Source organism: Schistocerca gregaria, chromosome 2, assembly GCF_023897955.1.
Source record: "Schistocerca gregaria isolate iqSchGreg1 chromosome 2, iqSchGreg1.2, whole genome shotgun sequence".
In the NCBI taxonomy this organism is placed as follows: Eukaryota; Metazoa; Arthropoda; class Insecta; order Orthoptera; family Acrididae; genus Schistocerca; species Schistocerca gregaria.
This window is the reverse complement of record NC_064921.1, coordinates 544,083,060-544,099,637: the sequence shown is the minus strand read 5'-3', so window position 1 is coordinate 544,099,637 and position 16,578 is coordinate 544,083,060. Positions and strand designations below refer to the sequence as shown.

Sequence of the window (16,578 nt, the reverse complement as noted above, 5' to 3'; positions counted from 1 at the left end):
ACGAAGCGTGCTGCTCTCTGTTGGATCTTCTCTCTCTCTTCTATCAACCCTATCTGGCACGGATCCCAATCCCACACTGATGAGCAGTATTCAAGCAGTGGGCAAACAAGCATACTGTAACCTACTTCCTTTGTTTTTGGATTGCATTTCCTTAGGATTCTTCCAATGACTCTCAGTCTGGCATCTGCTTTACCGACGATCAACTTTATATGATCATTCCATTTTAAATCACTCCTAATGTGTACTCCCAGCTAATTTATGGAATTAACTGCTTCCAGTTGCTGACCTGCTATTTTGTAGCTAAATGATAAGGGAACTATCTTTCTATATATTCGCAGTACATGACACTTGCCTACATTGAGATTCAATTGCCATTCCCTGCACCATGCGTCAATTCGCAGCAGATCCTCCTGCATTTCAGTACAATTTTCCATTGTTACAACCTCTCGATACACCACAGCATCATCTGCAAAAAGCCTCAGTGAACTTCCGATGTCATCCATAAGGTCATTTATGTATATTGTGAATAGCAACGGTCCTGTGACACTCCCCTGTGGCACACCTGAAATCACTCTTACTTCAGAATACTTCTCTCCATTGAGAATGACATGCTGCGTTCTGTTATCTAGGAACTCTTCAATCCAATCACACAATTGGTCTGATAGTCCATATGCTCTTTCTTTGTTCATTAAATGACTGTGGGGAACTGTATTGAATGCCTTGCGGAAGTCAAGAAACACGGCATCTACCTGGGAACCCGTGTCTATGGCCATCTGAGTCTTGTGGACGAATAGTGTGAGCTGGGTTTCACATGACCGTCTGTTTCGAAACCCATGCTGATTCCTACAGAGTAGATTTCTAGTCTCGAGAAAAGTCATTATACTCGAACATAATATGTGTTCCAAAATTCTACAACTGTCGATGTTAGAGATATAGGTCTATAGTTCTGCACATCTGTTCGACATCCCTTCTTGAAAACGGGGATGACCTGTGCCCTTTTCCAATCCTTTAGAATGCTATGCTCTTCTAGAGATCTACGGTACACCGCTGCAAGAAGGGGGGCAAGTTCCTTCGTGTACTCTGTGTAAAATCGAACTGGTATCCCACCAGGTCCAGCGGCCTGTCCTTTTTGAGCAATTTTAAATGTTTTTCTATCCCTCTGTCATCTATTTCAATATCTACCATTTTTTCATCTGTGCGACAATCTAGAGAAGAAACTACAGTGTAGTCTTCCTCTGTGAAACAGCTTTGGAAAAAGGCATTTAGTATTTTGCCCTTTAGTCTGTCATCCTCTGTTTCAGTTCCATTTTGGTCACACAGAGTCTGGGCATTTTGTTTTGATCCACCTACCGCTTTGACATAAGACCAAAATTTCTTAGGATTTTCTGCCAAGTTAGTACATAGAACTTTACTTTCGAATTCATTGAACGCCTCTTGCATAGCCCTCCTCACACTACATTTCGATTTGCATAATTTTTGTTTGTCTGCAAGGCTTTGGCTATGTTTATGTTTGCTGTGAAGTTCCCTTTGCTTCCACACCAGTTTCCTAACTTGGTTGTTGTACCACGGTGGCACTTTTCCATCCCTTACTATCTTGCTTGGCACATAATCATCTAACGCATATTGTACGATGGTTTTGAACTTTGTCCACTGATCCTCAACACTATCTGAATTTGAGACAAAACTTTTGTGCTGAGCCATCAGGAACTCTGTAATCTGCTTTTTGTCACTTTTGCTAAACAGAAAAATCTTCCTGCCTTTTTTAATATTTCTATTTACGGCTGAAATCATCTATGCAGTAACCACTTTCTGATCACTGATTCTCTATTCTGTGTTAACTGTTTCAAATAGTTCAGGTCTATTTGTCACCAGACGGTCTAATATGTTATCACCACGAGTCGGTTCTCTGTTTAACTGCTCAAGGTAGTTTTCAGATAAAGCACTTAAAAAAAAAATTCACTGGATTCTTTGACCCTGCCACCCGTTATGAACATTTGAGACTCCGAGTCTATATCCGGCAAATTAAAATCTTCACCCAGAATTATAACATGGTGGGGAAATCTACTCGAAATATTTTCCAAATTATCCTTCAGGTGCTCAGCCACAACAGCTGCTGAGCCAGGGGGCCTATAGAGACATCCAATTACCATGTCTGAGCATCTTGGTGTTTTCTTCCACTTTTGTACACTATGGTAATGTCATACTCTTGAAGATGTAGTGCCCACCTGGCAAGTTGTCCTGTTGGATCCTTAAGACCTGTCAACCAACAAAGTGAATGATGGTCTGTAACAACTGTGAATGGCCTTCCATAGAAATACTGTCGAAATCTGCATGAGGTGCAGATCACAGCAAGGGATTCTCTTTCTGTAGTTGAGTCGTTTATCTCGGCTTTTGTAAGTGTTCTAGAAGCATAGGCTATAACTTTCTCTTTTCCATCTGAAATCTGCGCCAGAACAGCACTGATCCCATACCCACTGGCATGTATGTGTAGTTCTGTAGGTGCTCTCTCATCACACAGACCAAGTACAGGGTCAGTCGTCAGAGCTTTTGCAGCACATTGAAAGAATCTTGTTGAGCACCATCAGGGATAAATTTAGCATCAACTTTTAACAACTCTTGGAGTGGCCTGGCGTTGATACAAAAGTCTTTGATAAAACAACGGTAATAAGAACATAATCCAAGGAAGCTTCTCACATCTGTAATAGTTTTAGGAATAGGAAATTCTGTTATAGATTTCACCTTTGCTGTCTCTGACCGCACACCTTCATTTGACACAAGGTGTCCAAGTGTTTTGATTTCTTTTGCTTCAAAGAGACACTTTCTTGGATTAAGTTTCAGTCCTCATTGTTGGAGACTCTTACGATTGGCACTCAGTCTTCTTATATGTTTATCAAATGTCTCTGAGAACACTGTCATCTAAGTAACAAAGACACATTGTCCACTTCAGGTGACTTAGAAGATTATCCATCGTCCATTCAAAAGTTTCCAGTGCAATACATAAACCAAACAGTATTACCTTAATCTCATACAGGCCCTCAGGTATGATGAAAGCAGTTTCCTCACAATCGGCCTCATCTACTTCGATTTGCTAGTATCCCGAGTACATGTCCATGGTTGAGAAAAACTTAGCCCCCTTCAGACAATCTACTGTAATGTCAATTTTTGGAAAGTGACAAAATCTATAATTGCCTGAGAAGCTTTCAAAAAGTCCCATCCAAGAATGACGTCATAACTACACTCTTGTAAGATGATGAATTCTAAAGGCTGTGTATGGCCCCTTATACCCACATGAATGACACATCTTGCTGTAGGTTTTACATATTTCCCATTAGCCACCTTCAGCAGAGATGTTTTGTTGTTGATGAATATGGTTTTCTGCAACTGGCAATGGTACTTCCCCAAAATGACTGAATATGATGCTCCAGAGTCCACAAGAGCTTGGGGTGGTCAGCCATCTGTGAGGATATCAACGTAGTTTCCTATCATTTTTCTGGTGATCGGTGGCAGATGATTTTTCTCTTTGGCAGCCTCACATCCAAGGAAGGTTGCACCCTTTACTTTTCCAGGTTGCAGTGGCTAGGTGATTGGCTGGAGCTTCTAAACAGCAATGGGGACCTTGATTGGCGTGTTGGGGAGCATCCTCTCCAGCGTCTATCTTGCGGCGATGGTGACCTACGTGATCCTGCACCTTCTAGTTTATCTTCGTCATCTCGGAGTTGGCATTGGCTACAATTGGTCTGCTGTCTTCTCAACAATAGCGGACTAGATGTTCCGGTCGTCTGCAGTGGAAACATACTGGTTTTGTTATCCTGGGTCCTCCTGACATCAGTCTTCCTTGGTGCCCAAACAGGTTCCTCATGCGACATTGTAGGAACGTAACTTCGCCTGGGTCTCAATTTTTTTTTTTTTTTTTTTTTTTTTTTTTTTTTTTTTTTTTTTTTTTTTTTTATAGAAAAAGAGAAATGAAAGACGAGAGATTAGGTTCAATGTCTGTTCCACTTCCTCCCTTATGACCTCTTGAAGCATCTCAGTCTGTTTGCTCGCCGTGTAATCCAAGTGGCTTCTGAACCTCCTCTCTCTCTATATGATGAAGAACACTAGTGGAACCAGTTGTTTCCCCCATCACAGACATCGATACAACCTTTGGAAACTGTTCAAGCTTCTTGTGTGTAATTCGTTTTTGTGCATTGTCTCAATATACTGGCATCATTTTATGAAGTCAGCTGCTGTTGAAACTTCCTTCAGGAGTAGGGCTTGATACATGTCCTCAGCAACACCCTTCATGACATGTGCAACTTTATCTTCCTCCTTCATTCAAAGATCCACTATTTTACACAGCTCCAAGACCTCTTGAATGTAGGATGCTGTTGTTTCTCCTGGACGCTGTGCCCTGCATGTTAATTTATCTTCAGCCTTGCAATTCTGTCATTGTGTGTCACCGAAATACTTGCACAGTTTTGCCTGGAATACTTCCCAGCTTGTGAACTTCTCCCCATTGTTCTCATACCATTGTTGACAGTTCCCTCCAAGTAGAAGAATACATTAGCCAAACACACGGTGTCATCCCCTTTGTTAAATTTGGCTATATGCGCATATACCTTCAGCCACTTGTTTGGATCTTGGCCATCATCACCAGAGAACCTGGAAGGATGTCTCATGTGATTGTGATGGCACACAGTTGCTGTCATTGTGATGTCTTCTTCTTCTGTCTCCAATAGATTGCAGACTGTTGAACATGGCTAAACTCGGGTTCCTCACCACATATACGGTGGCTCTGTCTTGGCCTGATGGGAGCCACTATGTTGTCAGTAATGTGCGCTATCACAAGTTCCAATACCCAGAGTCTCCTTCAGAATAATGTCACGTAGAAGAAGGTGTAATTAGGCGACTCACAAACACTAACTTCACTTAACAAAGTTTTATCCATCACTTGCACAGTCAAGAACGGAGAGCGAACTGCCTCCAGCCAGAACACGTACCGTATATATAGAGTTATACAACATTCCTGTACACTGATTCTTTACATTTGTGGATACTTCTAGAATGTATTTGAACTAAATATAGAGATTAAAACTTTACAGTTCAGGTGAGTTTTGAACTCACGACCCTCCATGCAACAGTCTAGTATCATAACCACTACACCATGCTGACTGTGCTACTCAGCTTCTTCTGCGAAAATATTGATTGTGTCCGTAATTAGTTAAGTTGGATTCGACCAAAAACATGATATGCTCTACTTTACTTCATCAGTTTCTTAGTCAGTGGTGTCCTCAGTACCTCTCCTTGCCTATCAAATACCTACCATCATCCCACAGCTGCAATAGCAAACTGGATACATCCAACATTTCATCTGCACCCCATTCAACATTAAATCTCCTGCATCTCTTTTACCATTTCAGCCATACAGCTACAAGTTAGCCAAAACCACACCTTTCACCATTGATGCCAATTCCCTAATACCAATCTTCCTCACGTACATGGCCTGTCTGCTGCTGAACATTACCTCAACCAGCAATTACACGATTCCAAACCTATTATTCCCTTTCTGTTAATCAATTTTATATTTACAAAAAAACTACTTTACCTTTGAGAGACAGACACACAAATAGATCAGGGGCACAGCCATGGGAACCTGGACGGCTGTTTTCTGTGCCAACCTTTTCATGGGTCACTTGGAAGGGATTTTTCTGGGTTCCATTACCCTTCAACCACTGTTCTGTTTTATTTACTGTTCTGTTTTAGATAAATTGATGACATCTTTGCCATGTGGACACATGAGGATGCTGAGTTGTTAAAATTTTTGAAATATATAAATACATTCTCCCAATTAAATTTCACATGGTTGTATTCCAAGTCTCATTTCACTTTCCATGACATTGACCTCATCCCTGCAGAGGGCCAGACACACAGTTCACTTACTAATTGACTTACTTGCAAGAAACAGTTGCCATCCTTGCAACATCAAATGTTTCCTCCTGTACAGCCTTGGCATTTTAGGCAAACATACTTGTTAAGATGAAAACTCTTTAATGCAAAACACCACCATTCTCACACCAGCCTTCACTGGACGCAATTACCCCACCAGCCTAGCTCAAAAGCAAATTTCCCAGGCCATCACCTCCAATCCTGGTACAACTCATCCCTTGGGAAAAAAAGAACCTTAGGAGCACACTTCTTGTCAGTTGGTGCCATCCTTCTATTGAATATATTAACCAGCTACTTCAACGAGGCTATGAATTACTAAAATCATGCCCTGAAATGAGGTCCACCAAACCTAGAGTAGCTTTCTGTTGCCCCCAATCTCCACAATATCCTGGTCCGACCCTATGCTCCTTCTGCACGCAGTTCCCTACCCTGTGGCTTCTACTCTTGTAACCATCCCCTACGTAAGTCTTGCCCTGTGCACCCTTCTACTTCCACCTACAGCAGCCCTGTAACTAGCAAAACATAGTATCAAATGGAGAGCCACCTGTGAAATCTCACACATCATGTACAAGCTGTTTTGTAAACATTGTTGAGCCTTCTACATTGCTAAGATTACCACCAAGTTACTGGTTACGATGAATGGCCATAGATAGAGGGTGTACGCTGGCAGTATACAATACCCTGTTGCACAGCATGCTCTAGAACATAGCAGCCATGCCTCACTTGTCTACCACATACACTGATCAGCCAGAACTAAAAGCCAGTATGTCCAGCTTTTGCACAGATAATAGCAGTGATGTGTTCTGGCATGGAAGCAGTGAGGTGTTGGTAGGCTGCTGGAGAAAGTTGCCACCACATCTGTGCACACAGGTCACCTAATTACCATAAATTCCAGGGACGGACTGATGAGGTGTGATGCCACTTTCAATCACATTCAAATAGTGTTTGACTGGGTTCACATCTCGTGAGTTGTGGGGCCAGCACATCAATTCAAACTCACCATTGTTTTCCTTGAACCACTCCATCACACTCCTGGCCTTGTGACATGATGCATTATCTTGTCGAAAAATGCTGTTGCAGTTGGGAAACATGGTCAACATGAAGGGGTGTATGCAGTATGCAACCGGTGTGCAATTCTCCTTGGCCATCATGGTGCCTTGCACAAACTCCACTGGATCCATGGATGCCAATGTGAATGTTCCCCAGCAAGTAATGGAGCCGTCATCAGCTTGTCTCTGTTCTGCAGTGCAAGGCTCAAGGTGCTGTTACCCTGGAAGATGATAGATTTGTGCCATCCCATTGGCATGATGAAGAAGGTATCGGGATTCATCAGACCATGCAATGCTCTGCCACAGTGTCAATGTCTGGTGCCAATGGTCACATGCCCATTTCAGTTGAGTTGCCATTGTTGTAGCGTTAACATTTGCACGTGCATGGGTCGTCACCTGTGGACGCCCATCATTAGTAGTTTTTGGGGCACTGTGTATTTAGACACACTTGTATTTTGCCCAGCATTAAAGTCTGATGTTAGTTCTGTCATAGTTCACCACCTGTCCTGTTTTAACAGTCTACCCAGCCTAAGACATCCACCATCTGTAATGAGTGGTGACTGCCCAACCCCATGATGTCTGGATGTGGTTTCACTTTGGTTGCCTCATGTGTTGAAGACACTCACCTCAGCAATCCTTGAACACCCAAAAAGCCATGCAGTTTTGGAAATGCTTGTGGCGAGCCTCCAGACCATCAAAATCCACCCTCGGTCAAACTTAGATGGATCACGTGCCTTCCCCTTTCTACACACAGACAGCACGCTCATTGATATTACACACATTGTGTGTGTATCAGACTAGTAGTCATTCCTCACCAGGTGATGTTGCTACTGGCTGGATGGCTTTATATCTATAGTTCGCTGGTGGTCGTAATGTTCTGGCTTATCAGTGTATAATGCACTTAGCTTTCAGCTCTTATTAATTCTTGTACAATGTTTTGTCCATAATCTCTATATTTCTTATTGCCCTAGCTTTCACCTTACAGCTCTCAGGTTTTCAGATCTCATCTAGTGCAGTTCCCCAGCAACCAGTGCTTCCTTCTCATTTGGGCCCTTAAGTCTCCCCAGACCTGGGTTCTGGGTTGCTTTTCCATAACCCCTCCTCATTTCCTAAACCTCACCAGTCCTTTTTTTAAAAACATTTTCTTTTCCCTTCAGCCCTACTACCAGAAGAAAGAGCCACCTGCTCTGAAAGCTTGTACATTTCCTTTGTGTCTTCTCCTGCCACCGCTTGGTGAGTAGATTTCTTTGTCTAGTCAGTTATATTAAACAACAATTATCCACCAGGCCTCAATCTCCACTAATTTCAAGTTGCCGCCACTCATACCTCACCTGTCATTCAACATCATCTTTGCCTCCACACTTCCGCCTTGACTTACATCTCTGCCCATACTCTTTGCCTTTAAATATGTCTGCCTGTGTCTGTGTATGTATGGATGGATATGCGCGTGTGTGTGTGTGTGTGTGTGTGTGTGTGTGTGTGTGTGTGTGTGTGTGTGTGTGTGTGTGTGCGCGCGCGCGCGCGCGAGTATATACCTATCCTTTTCCCCCCCTAAGGTAAGTCTTTCCGCTCCCGGGATTGGAATGACTCCTTACCCTCTCTCTTAAAACCCACATCCTTTCATCTTTCCTTTTCCTTCCCTCTTTTCTGACGAAGCAGCTGTCGGTTGCGAAAGCTCGAAATTCTGTGTGTGTGTTTGTGTGTTTTATTCATTGTGCCTATCTACCAGCGCTTTCCCGCTTGGTAAGTCTTGGAATCTTTGTTTTTAATAAACAACAGTTATTATTTTTAAAAAAGCATTGCTCTTCATGGCTTCGTAAAAAATAAAGACACAAGAGTGGCAGTCATGCTCTTTAATGTACCTCTGGTAGCCAAACAACAGGTGCTTGGTATGGTTTTTATTTTTATTCTGGACAAACATTTCTTTTGGGTGAGGTGGGGAGGGGGAGCATATCCATTGGATTGTTTGTGTGATTAATCGTTGAGATGTGGAAATAATTATTTTACATTCATATAAGACTTTAATTTGTAAATATGCCCGATCATTTACAAGATTTTATATATAGTTAGCAATACCTACCCATAACCTTTTTACAGATCACAAAATAGAAATTCCTCTGTAAGGTAGAAAGGGTTGTCAAGGAGAAACTGTTTAAGTTTGTTTTCAAGTTTAACTGACAGACATTTTACATCACTAGGTAACTGATCAAGACAACCTTAATGTGGCATAATGAATGTCATTTTTTTCTTCTCAAACAATGGAAACTCCATGTTGGAATATCAACACTGTTAGGAAAAGGATAGATTGCTACTCACTGTAAAGATGACCTGTTGAGTTGCAGAAAGGTAAAATGAAAAGATTGTTACACATTGTAGCTTTCAGGCAAAGCCTTCTTCAGCAAAGAAAACACACACATTCACACAAGCAATCACACCTCATACTCACATGAGCAGTTCCGATCAGAATTCGGATTTTGCTCCTATTTTGGGCCACCATATACCTGGAATTTCTGCAATGCTGGCAGGAAGAATTGCACCTACAGAAGGAAAGGCTGCAGCAGATATGGAGGCACTGTTGAACCAGAGTGAGATTTCCTTTGTGCCCTTGACCTGCCAATGGCAAGCCAGGTGCCCGTTATGCAATTTTATTCCTTGCCCGTGCTGCCCTGATACCATTTGCTGGTTTCATTGAGTCTACAGAAAGATATGAGAATTACCTGCACTGTTTCTTACTGCACTGCCAGGTAAGGCTTATTGTCAATCCTGTTGATCAGGCCTCTTGCTGTAGTCCAGCAGTGCAGGTTTATATGAAGTTGTCCAAAATTTGAAGCCCTATTCTGTGCCCAAGAAACTACTCTTTGATAAGCTTTGCTGGTCGCTGATGCAGTAATTCAGAAACCAAACTTATGTGGTGGTGGCGTGGTTGCAGACTAAGCAGCACAACAAGTGTTCTGGGCAATGGTATGCAGCTTGGCTCACTAATTTGCAGGGCCTCTCGCACAAGTGTTGTTTTGAGTGTCCCAATTATGCTATTACTTACACAGCCTCACTAATTCAGAATGTGATTGTCTGGTTAGTGCCTAATCCTCAGGTTTAGACTTATATTGCCCAGATTGCAGAACTGCATGAGCTGTCGGCGGTGGTGAAGAATGATAGACAGGTGGCTGAATTAGGTGTGTGTATAAAGTAACCCCTGATGCCCTGTGGGATACCCTTGGCTGCCTCGCCTCCCACTGTGTGTTGAAGCCATTGACAATACCAACCCAGTGGTGTCATGATGATGCCCGTCTTCACCTACACTGAGCTTGGTGGGTCTGCGTAGGTTGCAGCATCACAATTCCCACCTGCAGTGGTTTTCAGATCCTTGGTATTATTCTCCTTCCTCTCATTGGGTGAGCCAGCAGACCTGCCTGTCATTTGTTGCAAATTTAACAAGATTTACCTGCACAGGGAGGCCATGTGTGGGGTATGCCATTGGATAGACCATTTGACAGCTGTTTGTGACAATTGGAAGACTGCTAGTCAGTCATTTGACACCCCTGTGATTTCAGTGTACCCTGTGGCTGTCTCGGATGTCTTGCATGTATCGTCCTGGAGTATTTTGCTGATGTTGGTAGCGGATGGGTGACTGTCCCAACTTCAAGTTGACATGGAAGTGATGGTCAGCCTCTCCCTACTGCAGTTATATGGCTCTCAGTTTGAGAACACCTTGGGCCAGATAGAAACTTTCAAGGCATATGTTCCTCTTATGCTGTAAGAAGTACCTAATTTTGTTGCCCCCGCCCTCTTCCCTTCACCGTGATTCAGAAGCCTGATGGCACCTTGCACCGTTGCAGCAATTTTAAAGTGACAGTCAATGCGCAATGTATCATGGATTCATATCCATTTCTGCAGCAGTTGGAATTGTTGGCAAAGTTGTCAGGCGGCAGTGTTTTTCCTGCACTGACTTGTGTGATGCATACCTGCAGTTGCCATTGTATGAAGTTTCTCAGACATTCTTGGTCTTCAACAACCCATTTGGGCTTTACTAGTTTAATTGCTTGCCTCTTGGAAAATCATCTGCAACTGGAATTTATCAATGGTATTTCAGGCAGTTGATTCATGGCATTCACTATTGCATCAATTACCTTGATGATATTCCATCATTTTCCAATGCCTCCTGGTATTTTGCCTTTGTTGCAAGCTGGAAAAGTGCAGATTTTTCTCCTTAAAGGCGCATTTTTGTATCATGTAGAGATGAGTGGATGACCACATTGAAGCCATTATCAGACTGCCAGCACCCAAGAACCTCAAAGGACTCCAATCTTTTTTGGTAAGATTTCACATTAACTTTGACAGGTCCACAGATTGGCAATGAGATTTTTAGCCTCTCAAGCAGTGTTTGTGCTATGCTCCCCATCTGGGTTCTTTTAGGCCAGTTAAACGTTTAACCCTGGCCTGGGAAGCATTCCAGAACAACATTAGTGCCAGGTCAGGGAAGACTTACCTTCTCACCCCATCTTGTAAGTCTTCCCTGACCCAGGTTCTGGCTGACATTCTAAACTGTAGTCCTTTCCCTAAACCTCCCCAGTCCTTTTCCTTCACCACTCTTCCTTCCCTGTCAACTCTCCTGGCAAAAGAAGGAGCCACTGGCTCCAAAAGCTTGTGTGTGTGTGTGTGTGTGTGTGTGTGTGTGTGTGTGTGTGTGTGTGTGTGTTTTCGTGTTTTCCCCTGCCACCCCATGGTGAGAATTTTTTTAATCTACCCATTTACATTACATCTACAGTCTTTGATGGAACAGTGAGCCCAAGGGAACATAGCCACTGTGACCTGCAACACTACCATCCAAGTCAAGACTGATGGGAAGCTGTGGGCACCATCATCCAATGTGCCTCCTGAGGCCTAACCACTGGATCCAGGGAGCAGTTTATCATTCATCATCGTGGGGACTTGGAACTGCTACCGCCCATCCTCTATTCCTATGAGCAGACTTCATTGTTGACTGCTGTTGTCCTGCCTTGAGTTTGCACACAGTCTATGGTGTGATTAGGCAATCCCCGGTACTCTTTTTTTATAACTGCTAAAAGCCATGGCCAGAACATGTTGACGCCACACCACTGGCATCGCCAGTGACCCCCTCATGTCACGGGGTGCTGATGCCACTGTTTGCCTGCAGGATGAGAGTGCATGCCGTGAGTTGCTATTGGCACATTCCTGGCAGGAGCAGCATGATACTCCAAACAACTGTGTATTTTTCAGTAATAAAGATGTATTTTGTTAATAATGTTTCACTGGCACCTCCAGGCATCCCACAGGCCATCATTCCCTGAACCACTGCTCAACCACACATGCATTGTGAATAAGATAGATCTGACCATGCAGACCTACTGTCATCATCTAACATTGCCTCCCATGCTCCAGGGCGCTATAGTACTAGCAAAACACACACATTGCTATAACTACATGTTTTTATTCCATAGATTTCAATCTGGCACTGCAGCACTTCTAAACTCCAGCACTTCTTGTTTTATCACATTTATTTAGCTTTTATGTTAATATGTTGTATTCTTGCAGAATGGCTTATCTAATTAATTTAAGAAAGAAAAAGCTGTGCTTGTTTCTATGGATGATTTGAACACCATGGTGCTGTACTATTTACAGTCCTATTGCAGATTATATGCTCTTGTCTTCCTTTGACCTTTGAAATGACTTACAGCCAATTATAGGTGGGCTGCAGTTTGATGTGACTCTGAAACACAAGACAACTTGTCATTTTTCATATACAGAAATCATTGCCATAGGTGAAAGCAGTGATGAATGACAGAAAGAAGATTCTAAGACTAGCGGAGAATAGATGTGGTTATTTGATAATGTTGTCGGCAGACAAGATTTGCACTTGGTCTGTCTTGCAATGTAGTCTCTTAACAGTTTAGTTTGCTGTCTGTTTTTTTGTAGTTGTATACTGTAAGTGTTTAGGAAGGAAAAAGCCTGTGAAGAGCAAAACCCCAGTGTGTTGGTGTAGAATGTTCCTCAAGAATCATAAACCATTCCAGAGTATATGACACTTATCCACATTTTTATTTCACAGAACAGATGGTTTGGAGTGAGCTGATTCCCCTGCACATATGCTGTGAAGTGTATTTTATTCATTTCAGAGTTCTTATACATGTGTGGCAGTTTTTCTGCTAAATCTCTTGTCTAGCCAATTGTAGCATTATGTTATCTTAGTCTCAAAACTGACCAACTGATTAAATTCATTCAAAATGGCAATTTTAGTTTTGCTCAACTGCCACTTCCCCCCCCCCCCCTCCCCTCCCTCCTACCACTTCCACTCCCACTCCACAGATGCCTGTGTCCTCCACCATATATTAAAGTGCAATTTGTGTTCAATGTCCTGTCTGTATAGTTCCACAAATTAGTAGATCAAGGGATATGCACAAATCTTCAGTGCTTTTACTGCAATGATCTACATTTAAATCTATATGCTGTAAGTGAGAGAATCTGACAATATCAGAAAGTGTAATCTATCAGATTCAAATCTGATGAGGATAGGGTCCATTTAAAAGCTCATCTTTGTCTTTGCCTAACACTTATTCTGATGTGTTGTCTAGAAAGTATCATACTGTAAGGGCATATATCTTAATGTATATGTTCCAGTCTTGTCTAACTTCAGCTATCAATTTTTCCCTCAACATTATCAGATAGTCTTACCATCCATAGGTACTGGGAGATGAAGGAGCTTGCACAGGATAGATTAGCGTGGAGAGCTGCATCAAACTAGTCTCAGGACTGAAGACCACAACAACAACAGTGTCTTTGAAAACTGTGAGCCAGTGATATGATTATCCCCTATACTACAACAGTCTGTAACTCAGTTTGACCTCTACTGTTTGTGATCTTTGTATCAAGAAGGCTTGTTCTTGGACAAATAGTACAGCTGCTGTCTGTTGACCTCTCCAGTGATATAAAAATTAGTGCCAACGGAGAAGAGTAATCATTTATCTACTTTGAAAACAAAGCACACATTAACAGTCTGCAGCCAGGAGCATTTTTTGATAGGGATATGTAAGTTGTAGTGTGAATTAATGAAATTTATCCTTCTTCAGAATGTCTTGAATGCTTTATTGAAGAACTTTTAACTTACTGTTGGTTCTCTGGACAGAATACTTTGAATTTATTTATAGTTTGACAGTCACTTTTCCTAAATGTATTCATCACCATACATAGACTTTTTCAGCAGTGCATACCAACATCCGACTTCATCCAGCAGTTATTCTGCAATTTTGTGAGGTGCTGGTTTCCTTAAGGTGGGATCAATTGAACTTACTAGCCACATTTTGGCGTGAGTAACATACACATCCACATGCCTATATTATTTTCACCCACTCCTCCTACACCATAACCACTCATTGGAAAAGAAATTTAAAAAATCCATTTGGATTGTAATGTACAGGAATTTTTTGGAGGCCATGTTTGTGTCTCGGAACAAACTCCTGGCTGTATAACATATTTCAGTACCTAAAATTAAATGTTTCACTTTCTTTTGTTTCAGAGGGATAGTCTACAAGTCTTCACTTGACTGCTTGGTGAAAACAGTTCAAAATGAAGGATTTTTGGCACTCTACAAAGGTTTTCTTCCAGTGTGGATTCGCATGGCTCCGTGGTCCTTAACTTTCTGGTTGTCTTTTGAGCAAATACGACATACCATAGGTGGTTCAGCTTTCTGAACAAGAAAGCAGTGTATTATTGCCACTCTGTACAACTTTCATTATTTTGTGCGTACTGTACAATAGTAGTTTTGTTCATAACTTTGTTCATAGTTACATTATGTTTTAGTATGTTCTGCACAAAAGTTCATACAGGCTGTGAAGATCACAAAATATTTCTGTTAAGTAGTATCAGCTACCCCAGCTGCAGACACTGCTCTTCATAGAGTTTCATCAGTTGTATCAGAAAATTACAAAAGTAATAGTTATCATTTATCAAATACAAATTTTCATAATTATTCATTAGCAGCAAAGTAATGCAAGGAGGTATTAATTATTTGAAAAAATGTAAATAAGAGCACAGTAAACAGTTTGCCTTTTTAATACACAAGACTCCTGTAAATTAATCTCGTAAGATAAACTGAACTGGATGTTACAACCACACTCCACCTGTTGCACCTGATTTATGCTCTACTGTGTAGAAAATACTACTACAGAGATAAATCTGGTGTAGAATTCCAAGCAAAATTATTGTTATCAGGGTCCAATGTCTGAGAATATTGAGTGATCAAATAATCTGTAGTATTATTTTCTCCAGGAATATAAATAAATGAACAGAGACTTTTCTGGACATTCCTGGTGTGTACTATTAGATATGATCCGATTTGTATCAAATCACATGTTAGTGCCAACATTCTGTTACAGTTGTTATTTTTAACTTTTTATTGCAAGTATAAATACAAGTGTTGGTTTCCTCAAAAGTATTAGAAAAACACGTGGTCATCATATAATGAGAACTATGGTACAGCCATAGACAGTGTATAGGGATTTCTGCTCCCAGAGGGTAACATACTTCCATTTTTTTTCTCATCACTGAGTGTTGTGTCTGCATGTTTCACGTCACTGTGTAATCTCAGGCAGGATAAAAAATCCTTTAAAATTCATTAATCGCTAAAAAATGAAGAAAAGGAAAAAAGGTAGATTGAAATGCAACATCATTATAATTTTAGTGTGTGTTTAAGCTCATCTGTCAAAAAGGAACTTTGTATATCATAAAGGAATTTCACAGATAGCTATTTTAATATGTCTTTTATTAAGTACTTGTTGTGACCTGGCAAGATATTCTTGCAGTTTATTTGAATGTGAATGTTTATTGGACTGCTTGCTATTTGTAAGAAAATTGTAAGCAACATTATACCTGACTCAGCCTGTGTGTTGTTGAGAACTGTTTTTATATCATTGTTGCTTCTGTTGTATTTTTAATATGAATATATATGTATATATATATATATTTGTTTTGTAGTTGATAGATGAATAAAAAATTCAAATTTATCAACTTCCCTCTTCTCAGTTCATATAACCATGGATTTACATGCAATGAAAGTTTTTACTGGGCTTCAAAAAAGAATACAATTTTGGCATGTTAGTATTTTGAGTGTTGTGAGAGTAATTATTTGTTTGAAATCATGTACTGATTCAATATCCTATTCATTTCCTAGAAGTCAATTTAAAATGTCAGTATTGCCCATTTTTAATACACTATAAGCATTTTGAATTGTTTTCAGTTTGTCACCTTGAAATCCTTTGTATTAACTCAGAAGTTTCTATTTATGCAAAATGACCAAATTTGGTAGCAGGGTAATCAATACAATAGACTTTCATTAAGGAAGAACAAGGTTCAAACACCTTTCTGGTCGCCCAAATATATGTAATCTGTTCCTTCAAAAATGTTCAGCCAACAGTTTCTCCCCTTGCTCCAGTTGAAGTGATTTTCTCTCTCTCTCTCTCTCTCTCTCTCTCTCTCTCTCTCTCTCTCTCTCATCAAAATAGCAATTATGTGAAACCCAAACATTTTGAATGGTTTAGCTCCAACGAATTTATCATAATACAATGGTGAACTGAAAAATCTTTTCCTTATG

At 41.0% G+C, this 16,578-nt stretch overlaps 1 protein-coding gene across 1 annotated transcript in view; it reads left to right on the top strand.

The window, feature by feature from the left end:
• The window catches only part of LOC126331644 (mitochondrial uncoupling protein 4), a 427,006-nt gene extending 411,011 nt beyond the window's left edge, over positions 1-15,995 (top strand). Inside the window, exon 8 of the mRNA XM_049996509.1 lies at positions 14,506-15,995. Within this exon, the coding sequence (XP_049852466.1) occupies positions 14,506-14,680 (175 nt within the window). The 3' untranslated portion in view covers positions 14,681-15,995. The remainder of the gene's footprint in view (positions 1-14,505) is intronic.
• Positions 15,996-16,578: the final 583 nt, after the last annotated feature.